The following is a 19,707-nucleotide window of genomic DNA, read 5'->3' on the forward strand; positions in this document are numbered from 1 at the left end:
TATTAGATGTTTAACAGTAGTCTCTGACACGGTTACAGGAGGCCAGCCCAGGATGAACGGCGAGTCAGGTGCCGGGGTGGTGACAGCCCCCCCTCCCACCACAGCCCCCCACAAGGAGCGATATTTTGACCGGGTAGATGAGAGCAGTCCAGAGTACCAGAGGGAGAGGAACATGGCACCGGACCTGCGACAGGACTTCAACATGATGGAGCAGAGGAAGAGAGTCTCCATGATCCTACAGAGCCCCGTCAGTAGGACGTATTCATTAATTCTGCTTGTTCATGTTGTTTGGTTTTCATGGATCAGAGTCAGGTCATGGTTCATATGTTCAGAAATCTCTTGATTCGTTGATTCGTCAGCAGAATGCCCAGGACAGTGAAAAAATTTGTTCAGAGGTCGATTATATGCATGAAAAGCACTGATGTGTAAGTTTTTACTGTGCAGAGAGAAGCTGAAGAAGTTGCCCTTTCATACAGGCTCAGTTTTATGCATTTTTGAATCTAATTAATATTAGATCTGTGTAGATCCGTGGTTATTTCTGCCTTTAGGATTTGCCCTGTTTCTGAAAGTTACTCTTACCACCCTTTAAAATTCAAAGTTGATCATTTGTTCGTTTTGTTGTTTTTTTGTTTGTTTGTCGTGTCTGTGTCAACGGCCCTCCAGGCCTTTTGCGAGGAGCTAGAGACGATGATCCAGGATCAGCTGAAGAAGGGAAAGACGCCCACAAGCCTATTGGCTCTGCAGCAGATCGCAGATTTCATGACCACCAGTATGCCTTCCATGTACCCTGCAGCACCACAAGGAGGCATGGCGGCACTCAATATGAGTAAGCAGAGAAGAGAATGGCTGTGTGTGACTTCTTGACCTCAGCCCTGCTGTGTCTGTGCTCACAATGAGTAATGCAGAGCATGCCAGAGTTGATTTCAGCACAAAGACTCTAGTCAGATTTCAGTGGCAGAACCCATCTAATTGTTGTATGTGAGATTGCCTTTTCTTTCTTTCTTCACAGGTTTGGGAATGGTGACTCCAGTCAATGATCTGCGTGGCTCTGACTCCATCTCCTACGACAAGGGCGAGAAGCTGCTGCGCTGCAAGTTGGCTGCCTTTTATCGGCTGGCTGACTTGTTTGGCTGGTCTGAGCTCATCTACAACCACCTCACAGTACGTTCATTCATTCCATAATAAAACGTCAGGTTGATATTTTGACACAGCTTTTAGTATGCCCATGCAGTCTGAGTCTGATGCATTGCTGCATTTTAGAAGCAAGTCTTGTAACTGTACAATGATCCTGGGATGATTCTGGGTGGTTATTTTTAAGCCCCTTTTTAAATCAAGGATAGAGTTTCAATTTCAATGGTAACTGGGATGTGTGTACAATCACCAGTCGAAACAAATAAGACTTTCAAAAGTTTGACTGTGTCACAAAATAAGGTGTAAAACATATTTTTCCTGCAGTTGACACTTCCACTGCCCATAATTTCATAAAACGATGGCTTCAGTGGAGGCTTAATTCAGAGTGCTAACCTAAACAGGTCTCTTTACACCCAAAGAGACCACTGAACAAATACTATGTTTGTTCACATTATTGTCCAATAAGCAAAGAAGTAAAAAGCCCTACATCTTTTACTGTGATAATCAGCAGAGAGACATCCCAAAGATCTTCTAGAATCAACTCTCACAACTCGTTACCTATACAGGGAGTTACTTGAAAGCATTATCTAAATAGCTTTAATGTTAGTGGTCAGCAGAATGTATAACTGAAAATATACTCTGTTCTAGGGCTGCACGATTAATCGTTAGAAAATCGTGATCTCGATTCATACTTATGTGCGATCTCATTTCCAAATGACAACGATTAAAAAAAGAAAAAAAGACGACAATTGTACCGCATTTTGATCCGGGACGTAATCTGCATGAAAACAAGCGCTCACTCTTCCTGCTCAACAAATGACAAGGGCGGAGCCTTATACCACGTGATACAGAAGCTGTGCCGTGTGATGCTAAAATTAGCAGGGAAAAAACAACGGAGAACACGTCAGGGATGACGAGAAAGTGACAGGAGAAAATCCGTCCCGGTCAACCACCCAAACATCAATAACGGGAACCTTATACAGCGTCTCAACTGTTACGAAGTTGATGTGCAGTTAATAAGTGCAATAAATATTTATACTGGAAAAGAAAATCGTGAGAGAATCGTGATCTCAATTCTAAGCCAAAAAATCGTGATTCTCATTTTATGCAAAATCGTGCAGCCCTACTCTGAACAGTGCACTAATCTGCACAGTAACTCCAGTTTTTGTTTTTTTCCTCCACCACTTTTGGCTATTTGTAAATTTCTGCCATAGAAATTTACTTCTGTTCAGGATTCTGTGAGTGTTGTTTCCTCACAGTGCTGCTCAGTTTGAGCCACCTTCAGTAATCTAACATTGCTGTGTTCTTGTCTTACAGGTCAGAGTGAATTCAGACCAGGAGCGCTTCCTTATTGTTCCCTTTGGGCTCCTTTACAGTGAAGTCACTGCCTCCAGTTTGGTAAGAAGCACTTCAGATCATTAATCGAGGCTTTGTTTTCCCTTTGTTATTGAATGAAGCAATTTCCCCTCATATTATAATACCTTGAGCTGCATGAGTTTACATCTTTTGAGATTAAGTTTTCAAAACGGGGTTATACAACCTCATACAATCTGCTATTCCATCTAGGTGAAGATTAATCTCCAAGGTGAAATGGTAGACCGTGGCAGCACCAACCTTGGAGTCAACCAGGCCGGTTTCACTCTCCACTCTGCCATCTATGCTGCACGTCCTGATGTCAAGTGTATCGTACATATACATACACCTGCAGGGGCAGCGGTAAGCAACAGTAGTGCATGCTGTAAATTTACAATTTAAAAACATAGTTGGTTAGGTGTTGTCTGAGCCTGTTTATTTTTTTTGCAGGTGTCAGCCATGAAATGCGGACTGTTACCCATCTCTCCTGAGGCCCTATCCCTGGGTGAGGTGGCCTACCATGACTACTACGGCATCCTCGTGGATGATGAAGAAACTACTCTTATACAGAGAAACCTTGGCCCTAAAAGCAAGGTAACAGCAGAGTCTTTGTGTGTGTAATAGAAATCAAAAGGAGAGAATTTATTTCTAAAGGGAATTTTCTTTTTATTTCGTTTGTTTCAGGTGTTGATCCTTAGGAACCATGGCTTGGTGTCAGTAGGTGAAACAGTGGAGGAGGCTTTCTATTACATCCACAATCTGGTCACTGCCTGTGAGATCCAGGTAGGACACTGAACCACCTGGTAGTGGTAACACATTGAAATTTTTTAATGTCAAACGATCCGTAATATTCTGGCTTTGTTGTTTCATGTGGTTGTCATACATGTTTGTATGCGTTTTTCACAACTAATGCTTTTGTCCGTTGTCTCTTTGTCTCTTTATACATGTTCATCTGTCCTTGTGTTGGATGTCTGTGTCTCTTCCTTGATGTGCTTGTGTCCTCATTCTCTTTTTTTTTTTTTTTGGTTTTGTTTCTGGATTCTGGATCTTTCGATGGTTTGGTCTGTTTGTATACCCCCCTTAATATTTTGTAGGTACGAACACTGGCCAGCGCTGGAGGGCCAGATAATCTGGTGATGTTGGACCCTGGGAAATACAAGTCACGCCCACAGGTCCCTGAGCCAGCTGGTGACGGGTCCTCAACCCATCCCAAGTGGCAAGTCGGGGAGCAGGAGTTTGAAGCCCTCATGAGAATGCTCGACAACTTGGTAAGCACAAAGGGAGAGGGATGATTTAAGTTATATGCAAGACACATACATAGTCACACATTTTTTTGCTTTGTCTCCATCCAGGGCTACAGAACGGGCTATCCTTACCGCTGCCCAGCCTTGCGAGACAAAGGTAAAAAGTACAGTGATGTGGAGATGGCCTCCTCCGCCCACGGTGGTTACTCATATGGGGAGGACAGTGACTCAGGTGCTCGCTCCCCATTGAAACACAGCTTCCAGCGCGGCCAGCGCGACAAGACCCGCTGGCTAAATGCCAGCGGCCGCCCCGATGAGCCCTCTGAGGACGGGGCCGACGGCAGCAGCCCCAAGTCGAAGCCTAAGGTGTGGACGAACATAACACATGATCACGTCAAACCCTTGCTGCAGTCTCTCTCGTCCGGTGTCTGCGTGCCAAGCTGTATAACCAACTGCTTGGTCTGTGCCTACCTTATTGTTCATAGTATAGATTTTACAGCTACCTTGTTGGTGGTAACGGGTAGATGGTCGGCATCCTGAGGGTCTGAGTACAATGAAAATGAAAAGAATGTTGCAAGTTTTTCACGTTTTCTCACAGAACTGCTTGCCTGCTAAAATGCAAGTCGGTGCAATCTATCTTTTTACTGCTTTTCTTTCTTAGTGCTTAAATGCCCCAGTAATCCATCTTTCTACTGCAGTCTCTGTACTTCACAGCTTACCTCACAGCTGTGATTATGTCTTGACTATTTTTACTCTTATTCTGGTATCCTAATACTTCATGATGCCCGGCCAGCTGCCCACAGCATGCCCCACTGCATGTGTAGTAGTGAAATGCATTGTTGGTGTTGATGTTTTTCCCAGAGGAGCGAGCAGCAGGGGTGTGGCATGAGTCTGCAGGTAGGCAGGTGAATGTGGCACAAACAGGTGATGTTGCTCCTGACCACCGTATTGTTCACAATCCCTTAATACACAACTGTGCATCGTGACGTTTGTTGCTTAAAGAAGAGTGAGAAGATAATGAAGTAAAAAAAAGAAATTAAGAAAAAAAGTTCTTTGAGTTTTGAGGCTTTATTCACCAAAAATCTTTAGGAATCTGTATAGACGTACTATAGAGTAAAGAAGGAAGGTGGCATGATGAGAGTATTTATTTTTCCAGGTTAAATATACTTTACACACACTGGATTATTCCAGATTTACTTCACTACAGAGTTATGCAGCCTGCTCCTTTTTTTAATTTTCCTCAAACACTTGCAACTGTTCCCAGTTGTGCATTTGTGCGTTTCCTCCTATTATTCATATTCTCTCTAATCTTCTGATTTCAGTTTTATTTCCAAAGTGGCTTTGAGCACCTCAAGGCCTGCATGAGTGGATCTGTTTGGGGCGGGGTTCAAAAAAAAAGAAAGAAAGAACTAAAACTTTTGAAATTTGACCTGACCCTTGAATTAATTATCTCCTGTTGGGAAAGTAGGAAATGTTGTGTGTGAGACTCTTTCTCAGTGAGTATATCGTGTTTACATGTTCATCTCATACTCAACCAACCCAATCCAGCTACTTCCATCAAGATTCCCTTCCTCATCTATCTTCTAGTTTGGCAGCTAACCAGCCAAGCTTGTAACAAACACAGGAATGAAGTCATGAGCTTATGCTTACACATGCCTAGTTTTCAAAGGTTGAATTAAAGCATTTTGCATGAAAGCTGAAGATTTGATTTCTGTATTCACCTGCTGCTCATTCAGTTTGGTGCGGAAATGGGTTTTCCCTGCAATCATGCTGAGCATTACCAGGTTTGCGTTACAACCATGGGTTGTTTCTTCACATTAAGAGGAACACATTATTTAGCAAGACACCTAACACTTTGATCCTCAGCTGGGTAAGATATTCTTAGTCTGTGGTGTTGTGACATTCGATTTCTTTGTCCCAACATGGGCGGGTGTCCTCGGGTGTATTTCTCTCTTATCTCTGTCGTCCTTGTTGTTGTGTATCAGCCTGGAAAATGACTTTGGTGATGCCAGCTCACCCCTCACTGCCACTCTCGCTTCGTAAGCCAGCCTCATCGTCTTAGTCACCCACTCAGCCACCCTGTCATGTCTCACTTCTCCCTCACAACTAACCACCCACCCAGCTCCTTATTCCCCTCCACTCCTTACCCTTTTTACCACTTTTTGTTTCTCTATCCTGTGATGTTTTCAGTTCTTGTTTTTAAGTTAAAATAGCATATCAATGATGATGACAAATGAGGGTTTTTTGTTGATGAAAGAAGTTGGTTGTAGCACCAGTGATGCTGCTGTCGAGCACAGTGACAGTCTTGTGACCAAAAAATAACAAAGTCAGAAATTTAGGATGACTGCTGCTGTGACCTGGAACGCAGCGTGATGTGACTCACCGGTCAACACGTCACTTGTTATTAAAAAAAACAAATACAAACCCAAACACAACATGGAAGTAAAACCAAATGTTTCTTGGAATCCCAAAGAAGAAAATGAAGTTGAGTCATCCAAACAAAAACTTGTTTTTGTGACTGCATCGAAGAGGAGGATGCAGGGGGAAACAATGCAGCGGAGGGACCAAAGCGTATTAGATCAGTGTTATACAAGTGATTTGTAATGAACTTATAGCTGCTAGGTCTGCTTAAATCTGTGTATAGGCACCTTTAAACATTTTGTCATTTATTATCTCAAAGGCAGATGAGTTTATACTCACCTAAATAATGTTAAACACGGTGTTTGCTGTAAATCCTTTAATGTCAGCTCTGATTTCACATTTGCCTTCCAACAGCCTACTGTTCCTTGATCTAAGACATGGATGTCAGAATCATTACCCCTGTTGTTGTCGCCCCGCTGGGCGGTGTGAGCGCTCAAGTTTATAAATGTGATAACTAGAGAACGAGGCAAAGTAGGATTTTTGAAATTCATACCATAGGTGTATCTGCTAAGTGACCTTAACCTCAGGAGTCAAGGCTCAATTTTTCCGGCCAGTTCTGGCCCACAGGCCTTATTTTTTGACTCTTAAGTACTAACCTAAATGATCATTTCCAAACTGATTTAAGCTTCCCAGTCACATTTCATCTAGTATGAAATCTAGTAACGTCAGGTATGAAAATCTACCGCTTTATTGTATGTTTAGTCATTCTGTGGAAATGAAGCGTCAGTTAACATTCTGTATTACTGGGAAAATCCTATATAATACATTGATAAAGTAGCCTTGGATAGATTATGTTGGTTGTGGTGTAGAGGAGTCCCCTGAATTTAAAGTGGAAAAGGCGCCTCATCATCATTGGTTCACTTTTTTTTTTTTTCCCCCATTCAGACCAGTTTTGTCAGTTTCCGTTGAGCATGATTCTTGTTTTGTGAAGCCTGCATAGTATTGTCTGATTATATTTTTGTGCTTGGGTTTGTCATGTCATTTCATGTGTCTGGTTTTAGCTGGTTTTAACTCTTTATCTGGTGTTTACAGTGGACAAAGGAAGATGGGCTCCGCCAGGCTGCTGCAGTCAATCAGTTCATCCCACTGAACACCAACCCAAAGGAAGTCCTGGAAATGAGGAATAAGGTATCACAGCGTTCTCCTGTTTGCTTTAAGTGTTTCGTCCTTCTAGGAGCATATTTAACAGGATACTTTTATTGTCCTTTTTATGAGTTGAATATTTTTGTTTGTAGATCCGGGAGCAGAACCTGCAGGACATAAAGACAGCAGGGCCCCAGTCTCAGGTTCTGTGTGCCAGCACTGTGGTCGAACGCTCCTTTAACCAGGTCAGTGTGAGAACTGAGCACTGAAACACCTCACAGCTACAACTCTCCTGACCTGGAGATGAATGTGCACTGTTGAACTAGCTTGATTTGTGTCTGTTAGTGTCTTCTATTGAGGTTGGCTCAGTTAAAACAAAATCTACATTCTGTCCAGGTCAGGAGTTTCCCTCCTAAACCAAGAGGCTGCAATGTGTGAATATTGTGCATGAAGCTGTACTGGCCACTGTGAACTCTAACGAAAGACATGGTTGCTACTAAAATCAGATTTATGACAGAATAACTACGAAGAACAAAAATATGTCATCCGTTGTGTTTACCAGAGCATGGGTGACTTTAACTTTAATTATTCTTTGATCACAGAGAGTGTCAATCTGGCAGGTGAGTAGTAAGTGAGAGAGGCAACCTCATTCTCCTCTCCAAACCTGCCAGCTCAGGCTGTGTCCATATTCATACATTGTCTTTCCTTTGTTTTAATTTGCTTTTAATATTTATTTTGTTTGTAGCAGAGTAATGGTTGTTACCTTACACAACATTTGCAAGCTGGTCTCTTACAATGCTAAAATGATTTCCATGTTATAGTCAAATAATTGTTTTTTTTGTTTGTTTTGTTTTTTTTAAGTGCATGAGTGAGGGACAAAGCAAAGCAGTGGGAACATCCTAAAATGTTTCCCCCTGCTGTTTGTCTGCATGACTCGTCCTTCCTGTCCAGCGTTGGTTTTTAGCCAAGTTAATAGCTCTGGTAAAACAGAGCTCTTAATCGTTTTTGGATTAAGATAATAAAGCTATAGGGGGTAATTTAAAACGTTACCAGTGCATAACTGCTGATTAACTGCTGTTTTGCACTGTGTAGCACCCCCTTGTGTGGAGAGTTTGCCTTTACAGTGCATGTTTCTGGCTCTTTGTTCAGTCACTGCAAGCCTTTTCATAACCCTATGACTATTTGCGGAACCATCTCTCTGCATGTATTTCCAATATATGTTTGTATGGAATGGTGTGAATGCAGAGGTGGAAAGTCATTAAACGCAACGATAACTGAAGTATTATTATGAATTCATAGTAAATGAATACAACAATGTTGGGTTATTTTAAATCAGTTTATGCTCTTTGGGCCTCCTTTTTAAAGCTATGCCCACCAGAGTTGACTTTGTGAGATCATGTATTTGAACACCTTTAAACACAACACAATACTATACAACTTAACTTTTGTACTGAAATGAGATATAATCATAGTCTTTCCCCCTTTGTGCTTGTGTGTGTGAAAGGTTTGTGAATATTTGCGCACCTTCGTGGCTGCTTGGACCAGTGTTAATCTGAATGTTCTAGTGTTAGAGCTGGGTTTTGCCTCTCCCCCCCCTCACTGGGTTTACTATTGCAGGACGCCCCTCTGTCTGACTGTACAGACACTATTGATGGCCTTGATGTGTCCGAGGGCTCCTATAGTCCTGCTAAATCTATTAGAAAGGTACTCACTGCTCCAATCACTTTTTTCACACCATTATTCGACCTGTGAGACAGCAGATAGGCAGATATCTGGAACTAATGAGTGATAGTTTAGTGAGAGATTACAGGGGTTTTTGAACGTTGTGACTGGTTTTCTTCAACTGACAATTTTGTTGTTGGTAAGGATACTTCATGTTCAGTACACTCTGCTGACTCTGTCTGAAGGATGGATATTTTTTCAGACTTTTGTTTTTAACCCAAGAGGAGCAGTGAAAAGTGCTTAGATCCAGTAACATTGTGAATTTTACTGCATGTATAACAAATTGTGTGATATATAAACAACTGACTTACAGTAATATTCATCTCAAGTTGTGTATTGTAGTGGTCTGTGCTGTGAATTCCCCACACCCCCTATATGACACAGCTATCTTAACTCATGCACATACATCCTCTGTGTAAGCAAATGGCACATACTTACAATGGGTGGGCGGGCTATGTGTGCAAGGCCTAGAAATGCTTTTATGTGAAATAAAAGGTTATTGTGAGTGCACAAAGGTTATGAATATTTGCTTTGTAACTATTCTGTTACGCTGTTGGCTTGGACTGCTTGAACTGGACTCTTCAGTGCTTTGCTATATCAAAGCTAATTAAGTCTTAAAAGAATACCAAAGGTTTCTCTTTTCTTATGTGTTTTGTTTTGGGTTTTTCCCTTTTTTGTGCAGTTTTTAATGAGGAAACTTCCTAACTTTTACTTCTGCCTTACATTTATGAATTCATGGCTGATGATGCTAATATTGTGTTTCTGCCTGCATCTTATCTAATATTCACACTTCAGACTACATTTTGTTTGTAAAGAACAACTACAGAAATACAGAAATTTCTACATATAAAATGCCATTTATAGCTTACAGTACGTGGATTTTATTATTTTTTTGATCTGCTGATTGTGCTTTCCCTTCTCCTCCCCTTCTCTGTGTTCTGAAGGGTGAACTGGTGACTGCATCCAAGGCAATCATCGAAAAGGAGTATCAGCCCAAGGTTATCGTCAGCAAGCAGGGGCCCAACCCCTTCACCAAACTCACCGACCAGGAGCTGGAGGAGTACCGCAGGGAGGTGGAGCTTAAACAGAAAGGAGGTGAAGGTGAAGAGCAAAGCAACATTGCAACTTTTTAAAATGATTTCACCTATAAGTTTAGTCTTAAAGTAACATAAACGTGTATTGGAAGTTTGCTTTACCTGTTTGTATCTAAACATTCAATTATAAACTGTATATCAAAGATGGCTGCAATCACCATGTCATTACCCATCAGTTTGTGGGCTGGAATTTAGTATTTTGGCCGTTGCTAATTATTTTGAATTTCACCCGCAATGTCATTCTCATTATACAGGTACAGTAAAATTGAGACTGGCGTCACTCATATGTCCATCAAAAAGTAAATAAATAAATAAATGGACAATAAATGGAGATCTCAGGGGGAAAACGTTAAAGAGTTGAGAAATGTGTTTTCTTAGCGATAAAATCAGACTTGATAACAACGCATAACTATGCGTCTTAAGGAGGGGAAAGAAACAGCATTTCACAGCTCCCTTCTTCTATAGTCCCACTTACTTGACCTTCCTCAAGAGATTTGTTATAATTGGGGCAAATCAATAATTTTCCCATTTGTGGTTTACAGAGTAAATAACGTCACAGAAAATATCTGAGCTTTCATGACCTCATAAACATGATTGGGGGAAAAAATGTAAACAATAAGACTTGAAGTACGTTTAAAATCAGCTTATTATTAAAATAAATCCTACAGAATAAACTTCATACTTGCCATACTGTGATGTTATCTCTCCACACACACACCCACATTCACACGGATTCACAGTGCAGGGTCGATCCATGAGTAGGGGGGGATCAGCCTCTGCTGTACCCAGCCCGGCGCCTCAAACGGCACAGATGGGTCAAGCCTCATCATCTCCACCGTCTGCAGCTGACTCTTCCAGCTTAGAGAAAGCCCAGCCTACAGCTGCCACACCAGCCTCTGAGCACGGCTCCTCTTCTGTCGGCGGAGCTGAGCCATCTCAGAGTGGAGCAGACTCTGCAGGAACAGTGGCAGACGATGTTTTTTCGACTGCAGATGAGGTTTTTTCAGCCCCAGATTCTCCACATAGGGACTTCCACTGTGCTGTGCTGCGAGCCCTCAGCAAGGAGCCCTCGGTGGTAGATGCAGCTAAGGCAGGTCAGGCTCCATGTACACCAGATAAAGTGGAGTCTTGCCTAAACTCTGGCCTTCCACTTCCCACCTCCCCTGCTCAGCCCTGGGACACTGGCAATCCCCCGCCTGCTGTGTTCTCTCCTTCTTCTGAGGGTTTGGAGTCTGCTGCAAGTGTTTTACCATGTGCAAGCACCCTCCATACCCACACTCTAATCTCTGAAGCCTTTGCTTGATTATTTTTTTCCCCCATAAATCCCCTGTCTCTGATGTTTTGTCGAAGGCAGATCATATACCTTTCTGCAGTTTGATTGGACGAGGGGCTGAGGAGATAGGATGCTTAGAGTAAAGTTCATTTTTAACATTCAAACCTTCTGGCTCTATTTTTTTTTCTTCTTCTTTCTGGGTTCTCACTCCTCAAATGCAAAAAATGTTATTTAGTTTTATTTATTTATTAATTTTTGCTCTGTAGAATTAACTCTTGATGAAGCTGCATCTGAGCTCAATCATCCAATCAGAGTATCCCCTGTGTGGAGAACAATGGTCATTCTCTTCCTGCTAACTTGTTTTGGATACATCTCTGGTGGTGTCGGCTCTCCCTTCTGCGCATCTGACTAATTTCCATCAAACCTTGATTTGAATCAGGTTCTGGGGATGTTTTTAAGGTTGATTTAGTGGTGTCTGTATCAGTAGGTTTGCAGTGCTTTCTTGATTAAAGCTTACAGCTTTTGTTTATTTGTTTAGTTTTTGTGTGTGTGTTATCTCCCCTCTCCTTTTGTGTTGCATTATGTGGGTGTTGGCACAGAATGACTCATTGACATAAAAATGTGGCTTTTAACTGTATATTTAGGCAAAAAAACCAAAACAATGATAACTACTGATAACCTTATAATCTGATGTAATGGCTATTTAATTGTTTAATGTCTACTCGCCTTTCTTCCAGATCCAGGGCAGCTTGTAGAGTCTGAGAACGAGCCCAAAGACCCCAAACCCACATCCACACCACCCAGCACCCCAATCAGAGCAGAGGAAGGTAAGTTAGCCTGCCATACTTGGCTCACTTATTTCCTACCTGGTTCAGCATGGGTTTCTCCAGTTCTGTGGCTGGAAGGTTTGGGTGTTTCTAGGGTCTACAGCGGGAATGCAGAGGCTCCTGCCTATCCACCTGCTTGTCTGTCTCTTGAGTTTGTTGTTGCTGTGGTCTTTAATAATACTACTATAAGTGTTGTGCTTTAATTTCTGTAATAACAGGCCAAGAGGTTTTGTTTATGTCATAAGAAATATTTTTAGGGCTGATAATCTGCCGAAAGCTCAGTTTGCAAATGCTGATAATAAAAAGAGCCTGTTTATCAGCTTTTGATGGACCATAGGACAGACTCATTTATTTTCTTCCTCTTGGTCTTTATTACTATTGGATTACACCCATGTCAGTGGTATCATTCCTAATGATACTGGAACTGACCTCTAAAAACAGGAAGTTATTTTTTACATTGAGCAATCTCAGTTGAAGTCATCTTAAGGGGTAAACGGGTATCTAGCTTTGATTGCAGGTGTAATCTAATACCAGAAATGTTGTTGCATAACATGTGTCTCTCTGTACAGTATCTCCTGTTCCCCCTTCACTTCCATTCTCCATCTACTTGGGGTCTATGAAGAATGGTTCCCAACCATTCTTTATTTTTGTTAATCTTCTGATATATATAAATATTTTATATATTTTTTTATCTTCATTTTACATTTTTGATTTTCCTTTTTTAATTTAACACAGTGCCTGTGGTTTGATCTGCATAGACATTTGTTTCTACTTGTGCTTTTTTCTTTTTTTGTGGCTGCGATTACAATCAGGAGATGGAAATTCAAAAGAGTACCTGTTACCATAGTAAGTATGTACTGTTCCACCTCCTCCACACCTTCATAATTAACCCGTCACCCTCCCACGCCTGTGTGTGAGCATCGACCCTGTTTTTTCCCCCCTTTCCCGCTCTTTGCATGGCTTCAGTAGCAGAGCAGTGTTCTGTGATCTAAACTAACCCCTTTTTGTCGGGGTGTGTGACTGATCAGACAGTTTAGACTCCTCTGAATCTCTTTCTCAGGGGTTGATGGGTTATTTCAGAGCTCCTCACTCATAATTAGTGTTTCAAGTTCGTGCCAAGAAAAAAAATGAATGAATGAAAAAAGACTGACATTCACAAAACAAATTGCAAGATCCTTAACTCTAGTGGAGTAAGTGGAGGATGTTCCTGAAGTAAACCTCACACCGTACTTTCACTGTGTCACATTAACCTCTTTTCTTCCTGTCGACTATTCGCTATCAAACCTCTCTTGCACATTAGCACATTTCTGTAACTGTTATATGACACTGTATGTTTCTGTTCTGGGGAAAAAAAACTCAGGTAATGTTTTGAAAATATCTTTTGAATGTCGTTTGTCTTCCAGACGAGTCCTTTACCAGGTACACGAGTGCTTTATTTCTCTTGTGGCTTTCTGAGCGAACTTGCTGTTGGTTTAGCTGGTTGAAGCCAAAAGCTTGGCTGTGTGGTGGTGCTTGGTCTCCATTTTTATCTGTCTGTGTTGTTCGGGCTTATCTGTATACTGACAGACATGAAGATATGCGAAAACTGAAATGCGCTGCTGTTTTCTCGAGTCTTGTTTTGCAGTAGTCACTGTTGCATGCAAACGGTTTTTAAAAAATAATGAAAATCCAGTGCGAGCTTGCAGCAATACTTTTAGGATGCTGTTTGTGCCACTGACCCTTGAAACAGAACATCTATGATGCAGCACTTTTTTTCTTTTCTTATCTTATCTTATCTTTTTTCTTTTTTTGCTGGGAGTGTTTTTTTTTTTGTTTGTTTGTTTGTTTGGTTTTTTAAAAGACGAGAATTAGTTCAGGTCACTAGAAAAACTTTCCAACGTCAGTACTGACTTGGAGTTTTAAGGCACTCTCATAAACAAGCTTCCCATTGGCAAAATAACCCCTCACATCATGATGACTATATGGACAAGTTTAGTATTTAGAAATTAAACGGGATCTTTGCCAACAAGTATGCAAACATCTTATTCCCTTCCCAGCAGCTTGATTAATACTGTACATACTGGTGGCTCCTGTTGATGCTTACTACTTTTTGAGAGCTGATGCAGTGTTGAATTAATTCCCTTCCCCTGAAAAATACACTAAAATACACTTTAAAAAAAAAAAAAAGGGAAAAAAAAGAATCTTTGCGTTGTGGATGTTTCTCTGATTTGTGCGTGCTCTGTTGTATTTCATTTTGTTTTGTTTGTACACAGGGTACAAATGAACAAGGGAACTGCCCTCATTAAGATTTCCCTGTTTAAATGAAGGTAAAAGAAAGAATGCAGAGTGCTCGCTCAGGCCTGTCAAAGTGATGGAAATGAAAGGAAACAGGGAGAAGAATTCCCAATGAGAGCGGTGTTCAGTGCATCTTGGTTGAGGTTTTGCTCTGTAAAAAGCTACAAAGTTGAAGTAGTGGATTATTAGTTGTTTTTTTTTTTCTTTCTTTAAATGTAGTGTGAGTATTGCCTGCGCAAGTGTTAGACTTGTGGTCACTGAAGCTTTCTTAGACTAAAGCACCTTAAGTCAGTAGTGTTTGGGATGGTTTTATTATGTCACATAAATAAATGACTGTGTGGACTGCAGAGAAAGGTGGATGCATCTAAAATAGAAAATCGCATGGATTTTGCAGCTTACCCAGTTGTAGTAACGCCGCTCAGCAGTGCAGCTCCATTAGTTTGTCCCCTGAGTCCACTAACTCTCTCCATCTGCCCCTCCACCAGAGTCCTTGCCAGAACAAACCTTTAAGGATGAGAGTGACGCAGCCACCCTGAGACAGACCCTTCCAGATTTAACACCCGATGACCCTTCAGATGCTCCAGCGCTTCCTGCCGAAGACTCCACCCCCGCCACTGCCGACACAGCCGAGGGGGAGGAAGCCGCTGACGCCGGCGACCAGGAGGGTGACGAGTCTCCCAGCAAGTCCCCCTCCAAAAAGAAAAAGAAGTTTCGCACTCCTTCCTTCCTGAAGAAAAACAAAAAAAAGTCTGAGTCCTAGATTGAAGAATGTTGGATCGGTCCTCACTGCTGGCTCCTGTCTCTTTTTCTTTCTTTCTTCTTTTTTTTGTCTCTGCTTTTTGTCTGATATCATTACACCGTCAAGTTTCAAGCAGGCCACAGTTACACGCCATTACTTTTTAAAAAATATATATAATTTGCCGCTGGCTTATTAACCTATTTTCCCTTGTGTGTGCCAATTTTGTATACAATGTAAAAAATGAAATGCATAAGGTTTTTAATTAGTAGCGGCTTTTAGTTGCGAGTGAGTGTTGCATTTTGTCTCGTCCACTTCATCTGGCCTTTTATGCATGGCTCTTACTACAGGCCCACATAAGTAATGTGAGGTTATTTTATTTTATTTTTTTAGATTACTACTAAACCACTGTAACCACTAGAATGTATTGGGATTGTATCGAAATATATAAGTGTCTTTCAGCAAAAGCAAAACAAGAAAACATTGAATGCAGACAGAGAAGCTCATACCCTCTCATTTGACTGGTTTGAAACTCTGACAGCGGGAACTACAACTTGCACAGCACTAATTGCATCCCTGAAGCCGTGCATCCATGTAATTACATGTTGGCAGAGGAAGAGAGCGACACTTCAGTAGAGGACGTGCTCGTGGGAAAAAAAAAAAGTCCATATTTTTTATTTTTAAATTTAAACCAATCAGTGCATTCGATATTAAACACACCTGGATGTTGGTTTTGCTTCTGTTTTTAAACACTCTAAATACCCACCTGGTTAGGTAGTTGTAAAGTGCTTTCTATCGATTTTGATTTCTACTGATTTGTATTTTTATTTTATTTTTTTTAAGTGGAATTTTATTCTAATATTTCACAGACAAGCACCATTAAAATATCCATCTGAGGTGCTTGCAAACCTGCAGATGGTGTTTTTTACTGAAGCTTTAGTGTGAGTATAGTTCACAGCGGCGTGTGAGTCAGGAAATGTGGGCAGGCATTGCGCTTAATGATTATTCTAAGGGTTGATGTAATGTATTTGCTACTGGCTTTAAGACATAAGTATGAAGGAATGTGTAAAAAAAAAAATCTCAGTTTGTGGTTCCCATATTTTTTCTTCCCAAGCTTGGCTTTAATTTTTAGTTTGGTTTTCTTTTCTTTTTTTCTTTTTTCTTTTTGCATTTACCTCTGTTTACAGTCTCAATACTACATAATGTGTATAATTCCAAACTTTATTCTGCATAAACTGTCTTATTTCACTCCCTGAATAGATTGAGCCATGATTACTTCCTGTGAGCACACTGTGAGCCTCCCTCTTTTTCTTTCTTTCCTTTTTTTAATGAACTCAGACAACACTTTGAAATAGTCGGTTATAGATGCAGTTGTTACAGAACTTATAAATGGCTGTTATAAAGCATGTCTGGACCTCTTCGTGTGAAACGTCACGCTGCTCAAACCTACTTTGTCCCTGAATACCTTCACCTGTTTCCAGTTGCACAAAACAAAAAGTTCACTGGAGAAGCGCTTCCGTTCTTGTCAACCTGATGTAATCTGAAGATTGAAAATGAGTTGCGCTTGAGGTTGCAGGGCATTAATATCAAGGCCTATTCCATGCTTTGCTCGACTTGTTTCTCCATCTTGTTTTAACCCACGAGGAGCCAAAAGGCATCGCAGGTGCTTTACTTACACTGCTGAACGTATAAGCTGAGAACTCCTGAAGGACTGCATGACAAGAGTGCATCACTATAACTACCCCCTTTAGATATGGCACACTAATTTTAGTGTCCTGATAACAACAAAGCCCCCTGTAGTCCTTTGAGTGTACCATATTCTTTTTTTTGTTTTGTTTTGTTTTTATAAATTGCTTAATTTTGCTGATTTGTATCCTCAGTCTGAACTGCTTATAGTTTAAATATCTCATCATCATAACATCCACACACTTAACACTTCACTGCTTATTTGTCATGGTTATTTGCCTCCTTTCTACAACCATGAATAAAAATACTACAATTAAAATCACTTTTGTGTTATAGTGGTCATTTACAGGGAATTTCATGGTAGATGATGTAGAAGTCTCCTGCAAGGAACTCGACAACCCTTTTTAAGTATGCAGTAATAAACTGGGTTTGTCAAGATAAGTCAGAAGAAATATAGTTTCTCTTTCGCCGCCATCCATTTAAGACTTTCTCATAGTATTTTCTTTGAAGTGGTCTCCAGCAGTAGTCCAAACTTTTTAGATGTAGTGTTAGTTTTCTGAAAGCCTGCTGAGAGAGGTCATGTTAAGACAGGCACTATTGCTTATGTTTCCTCTCTCCAGTTTGCTGAAACAGCCGATCTGTCTCTGACCGTGGTGCTGAAGTTGCATTTAAGAATTAGAATTTTACTAAATTCTCGCTCTGTTCTTAAACTCCTTCTTTTGTAGATGTGCCATAAACGCACCATAAAAACACACCATTTGTTATAGTTCCCACTGCAGGAGGTGTCTTTTAGGACCTCATTTTGGCAGAATGACACATGTAGAGACAAACGGCCAAAGTTCACAGAGTGAAAACACTACCAGCCTCACTATTGCAGCTAGCGATCATAACCAATTTCGCCTATCACCAAGAGAAGATAATCTTCCGTCTCTTTACAGGTGAGTTGAAGGACAGGGCAAAGCTTCATAACCACACCTCCAGAAGAAACACTTGTGTTATTGGAGGAAGTATGGCCTGATTTATCCAGTGAATGATGGTCTTTCACAACATCGTGGCAACCGCTAGGTACTGTCCACTGTTTGCCTTTTAAGCACTTTAGATGCTTTTATGGTTTTAAAACCTTAATCTTAATCTGATTGAAGTAACTATCAAAGCTGAATACTAACAATTATTGCCATACTCTTGATTTATGAGTGTGTGTTGAGGACACACTTAAGCATGACACAGCATAAATTTTGTGTGTGTGTGCTGTTGATATTTTGTAACTATTCCATTCTCTTGGGACACAATAAAATGCTGTAGATTTATGTTTTTATTACAGATTATGATCACCAACAATAAATGCTGAGCCTATAAATAATTGACCAAATGAATGCCATGGAGAATAACATGTTGTGCTTTCTACTGTGGGCAAATGACTTTTCCATTATGCTATATTCGCCATTGATCAGATTAGACTACAATCCTTTACATATTATGTGACAAAATGATAACCATGTTGGATATTGTTGAAATGTAAATGGCCTACTGCAATTCTATCAACCCTGCACTTGTCACTTGTCCATTTTTCTGAGATGTTGTTAAGGAATAATAGTTTTTAATAATCCTGTTTGTGCAAAAATAGTATTTTCTGAATGTTAAATGTTTTGGTATTGCTTTTTTAGATTTATCTAAAGAAATAGGCACAATTTTTGTGGTTTTGCAACAGGCTGCTAGTAACAAAGTGCCTCAAGATACATTTTAAAAATATTTTCAGTGCTAAGTTGTTATGTGTAGGCACAATGTTGATTCATCAATTGAGTTAGGGGACTTTTTTTTATACACAAGTAATTCATAGAAAATGGTAAGCTATAATGGACAGGACTAAAATGAAAAAGCAACCAATTTCCAAAGAAAAAAAATTCAAAAGCCCTCCAGAAAGCCTGACGAACTTCTGCTCAGGACCACAGAGCTAGCTCAGGAATTTTGCCCAATGCTTTATGCTTTATTTACGAATTCCTGAGTTGTAGTGCAGGATCCTATTTTTTTCTTTTCTTTTTCATTAGTGTTGAAACTGAGGTGTAACACTGGATCTAGTGGATTTTTGCCACATATTAACAAGCCAACAGAGGTTGCATTAAAACCCATTATTACTTCCATAGTTGACTTCAAACCCTTGGAGACATTCTAGTTATGCAGCTATGGAATTACTTAACAACTGATAAAGACAACATCTAATATTATCAGTCAAATACACTTAATTCACTGTGCCGGTGAACATTTTTGATTTCTTTCATATGCTTGCTAACACTGTAATACTTGAGTGTGTAAGGTTGTAACCTAAAATGACAATTACCACTGTGGTAATTTCTTTGTGAGTTCTTTGTGCTTCCTTCCACGTTGACGAGATTCCCATTTCCAGATGCATGGATGCTGATAATATTCCCACCCCTGTGTTTCGCTGTGGGGATGGTGCTCTTTGGGTCTCTCCCTTCTTTTTCCAAATATAGACAGCATCTGTTTGAGCTTCCAGTATATATATTCAGAGTTATTATAGTTTTGTATTTTCTAAGTAGTTTTATTTTAATTTAATTTTGACTTTTTTGTTTTTAATTCGGTTTAGTTTCAGTTAGTTTCCAGAGCAGATTTTCTTATTCCAGTTTGCATGTTTGCATTACAAAGTTAAAGCACATCATTGCAAAGCAGTGTTTTGTGCTAAGCCTCAATAAAAAGGTCAGTTTTTCTGGGATCTAAGAATAATGACCAGGACATTTCTGAAATAATTCTGTTATTGTGTGCAAATCAAAATAATTTATGCTTTTTCAAAGAAAACTAGTAAATTTAGAAATGTAATGTTGAAAATCTCTTGCTTTGCTAAAAAAGT

At 40.3% G+C, this 19,707-nt stretch overlaps 2 protein-coding genes across 36 annotated transcripts in view; both read left to right on the top strand.

The window, feature by feature from the left end:
- Positions 1-17,166, top strand: part of add1 (adducin 1 (alpha)) — a 29,727-nt gene extending 12,561 nt beyond the window's left edge. For 2 of the 35 annotated variants that reach the window (XM_080304217.1, XM_026173632.2), the window contains exons 2-17: positions 39-247; positions 664-826; positions 1,010-1,161; positions 2,449-2,529; positions 2,698-2,847; positions 2,935-3,078; positions 3,169-3,267; positions 3,579-3,752; positions 3,837-4,187; positions 7,182-7,277; positions 7,385-7,477; positions 8,850-8,936; positions 9,899-10,055; positions 10,789-11,142; positions 12,059-12,148; positions 14,908-17,166. In XM_080304217.1, coding sequence (XP_080160343.1) covers positions 53-247; positions 664-826; positions 1,010-1,161; positions 2,449-2,529; positions 2,698-2,847; positions 2,935-3,078; positions 3,169-3,267; positions 3,579-3,752; positions 3,837-4,187; positions 7,182-7,277; positions 7,385-7,477; positions 8,850-8,936; positions 9,899-10,055; positions 10,789-11,142; positions 12,059-12,148; positions 14,908-15,182 — 2,661 coding nt within the window. In that variant the 5' untranslated portion in view covers positions 39-52 and the 3' untranslated portion in view covers positions 15,183-17,166. Of the gene's footprint in view, positions 1-38; positions 248-663; positions 827-1,009; positions 1,162-2,448; positions 2,530-2,697; positions 2,848-2,934; positions 3,079-3,168; positions 3,268-3,578; positions 3,753-3,836; positions 4,188-7,181; positions 7,278-7,384; positions 7,478-8,849; positions 8,937-9,898; positions 10,056-10,788; positions 11,143-12,058; positions 12,149-12,960; positions 12,996-13,551; positions 13,568-14,400 lie in introns of those variants that run through there. The other 33 variants (XM_080304225.1, XM_080304216.1, XM_080304226.1 and 30 more) reach the window with 28 other exon arrangements.
- Positions 17,167-17,633: 467 nt separating this feature from the next.
- The window catches only part of LOC113025646 (sucrase-isomaltase, intestinal-like), a 35,521-nt gene continuing 33,447 nt past the window's right edge, over positions 17,634-19,707 (top strand). The window contains exon 1 of the mRNA XM_026173619.2: positions 17,634-17,782. The gene's annotated coding sequence lies outside the window, so the exon portion shown is untranslated. The remainder of the gene's footprint in view (positions 17,783-19,707) is intronic.

The sequence above is a fragment of the Astatotilapia calliptera genome, chromosome 7 (genome assembly GCF_964374335.1).
Source record: "Astatotilapia calliptera chromosome 7, fAstCal68.1, whole genome shotgun sequence".
Classification (NCBI taxonomy): domain Eukaryota; kingdom Metazoa; phylum Chordata; class Actinopteri; order Cichliformes; family Cichlidae; genus Astatotilapia; species Astatotilapia calliptera.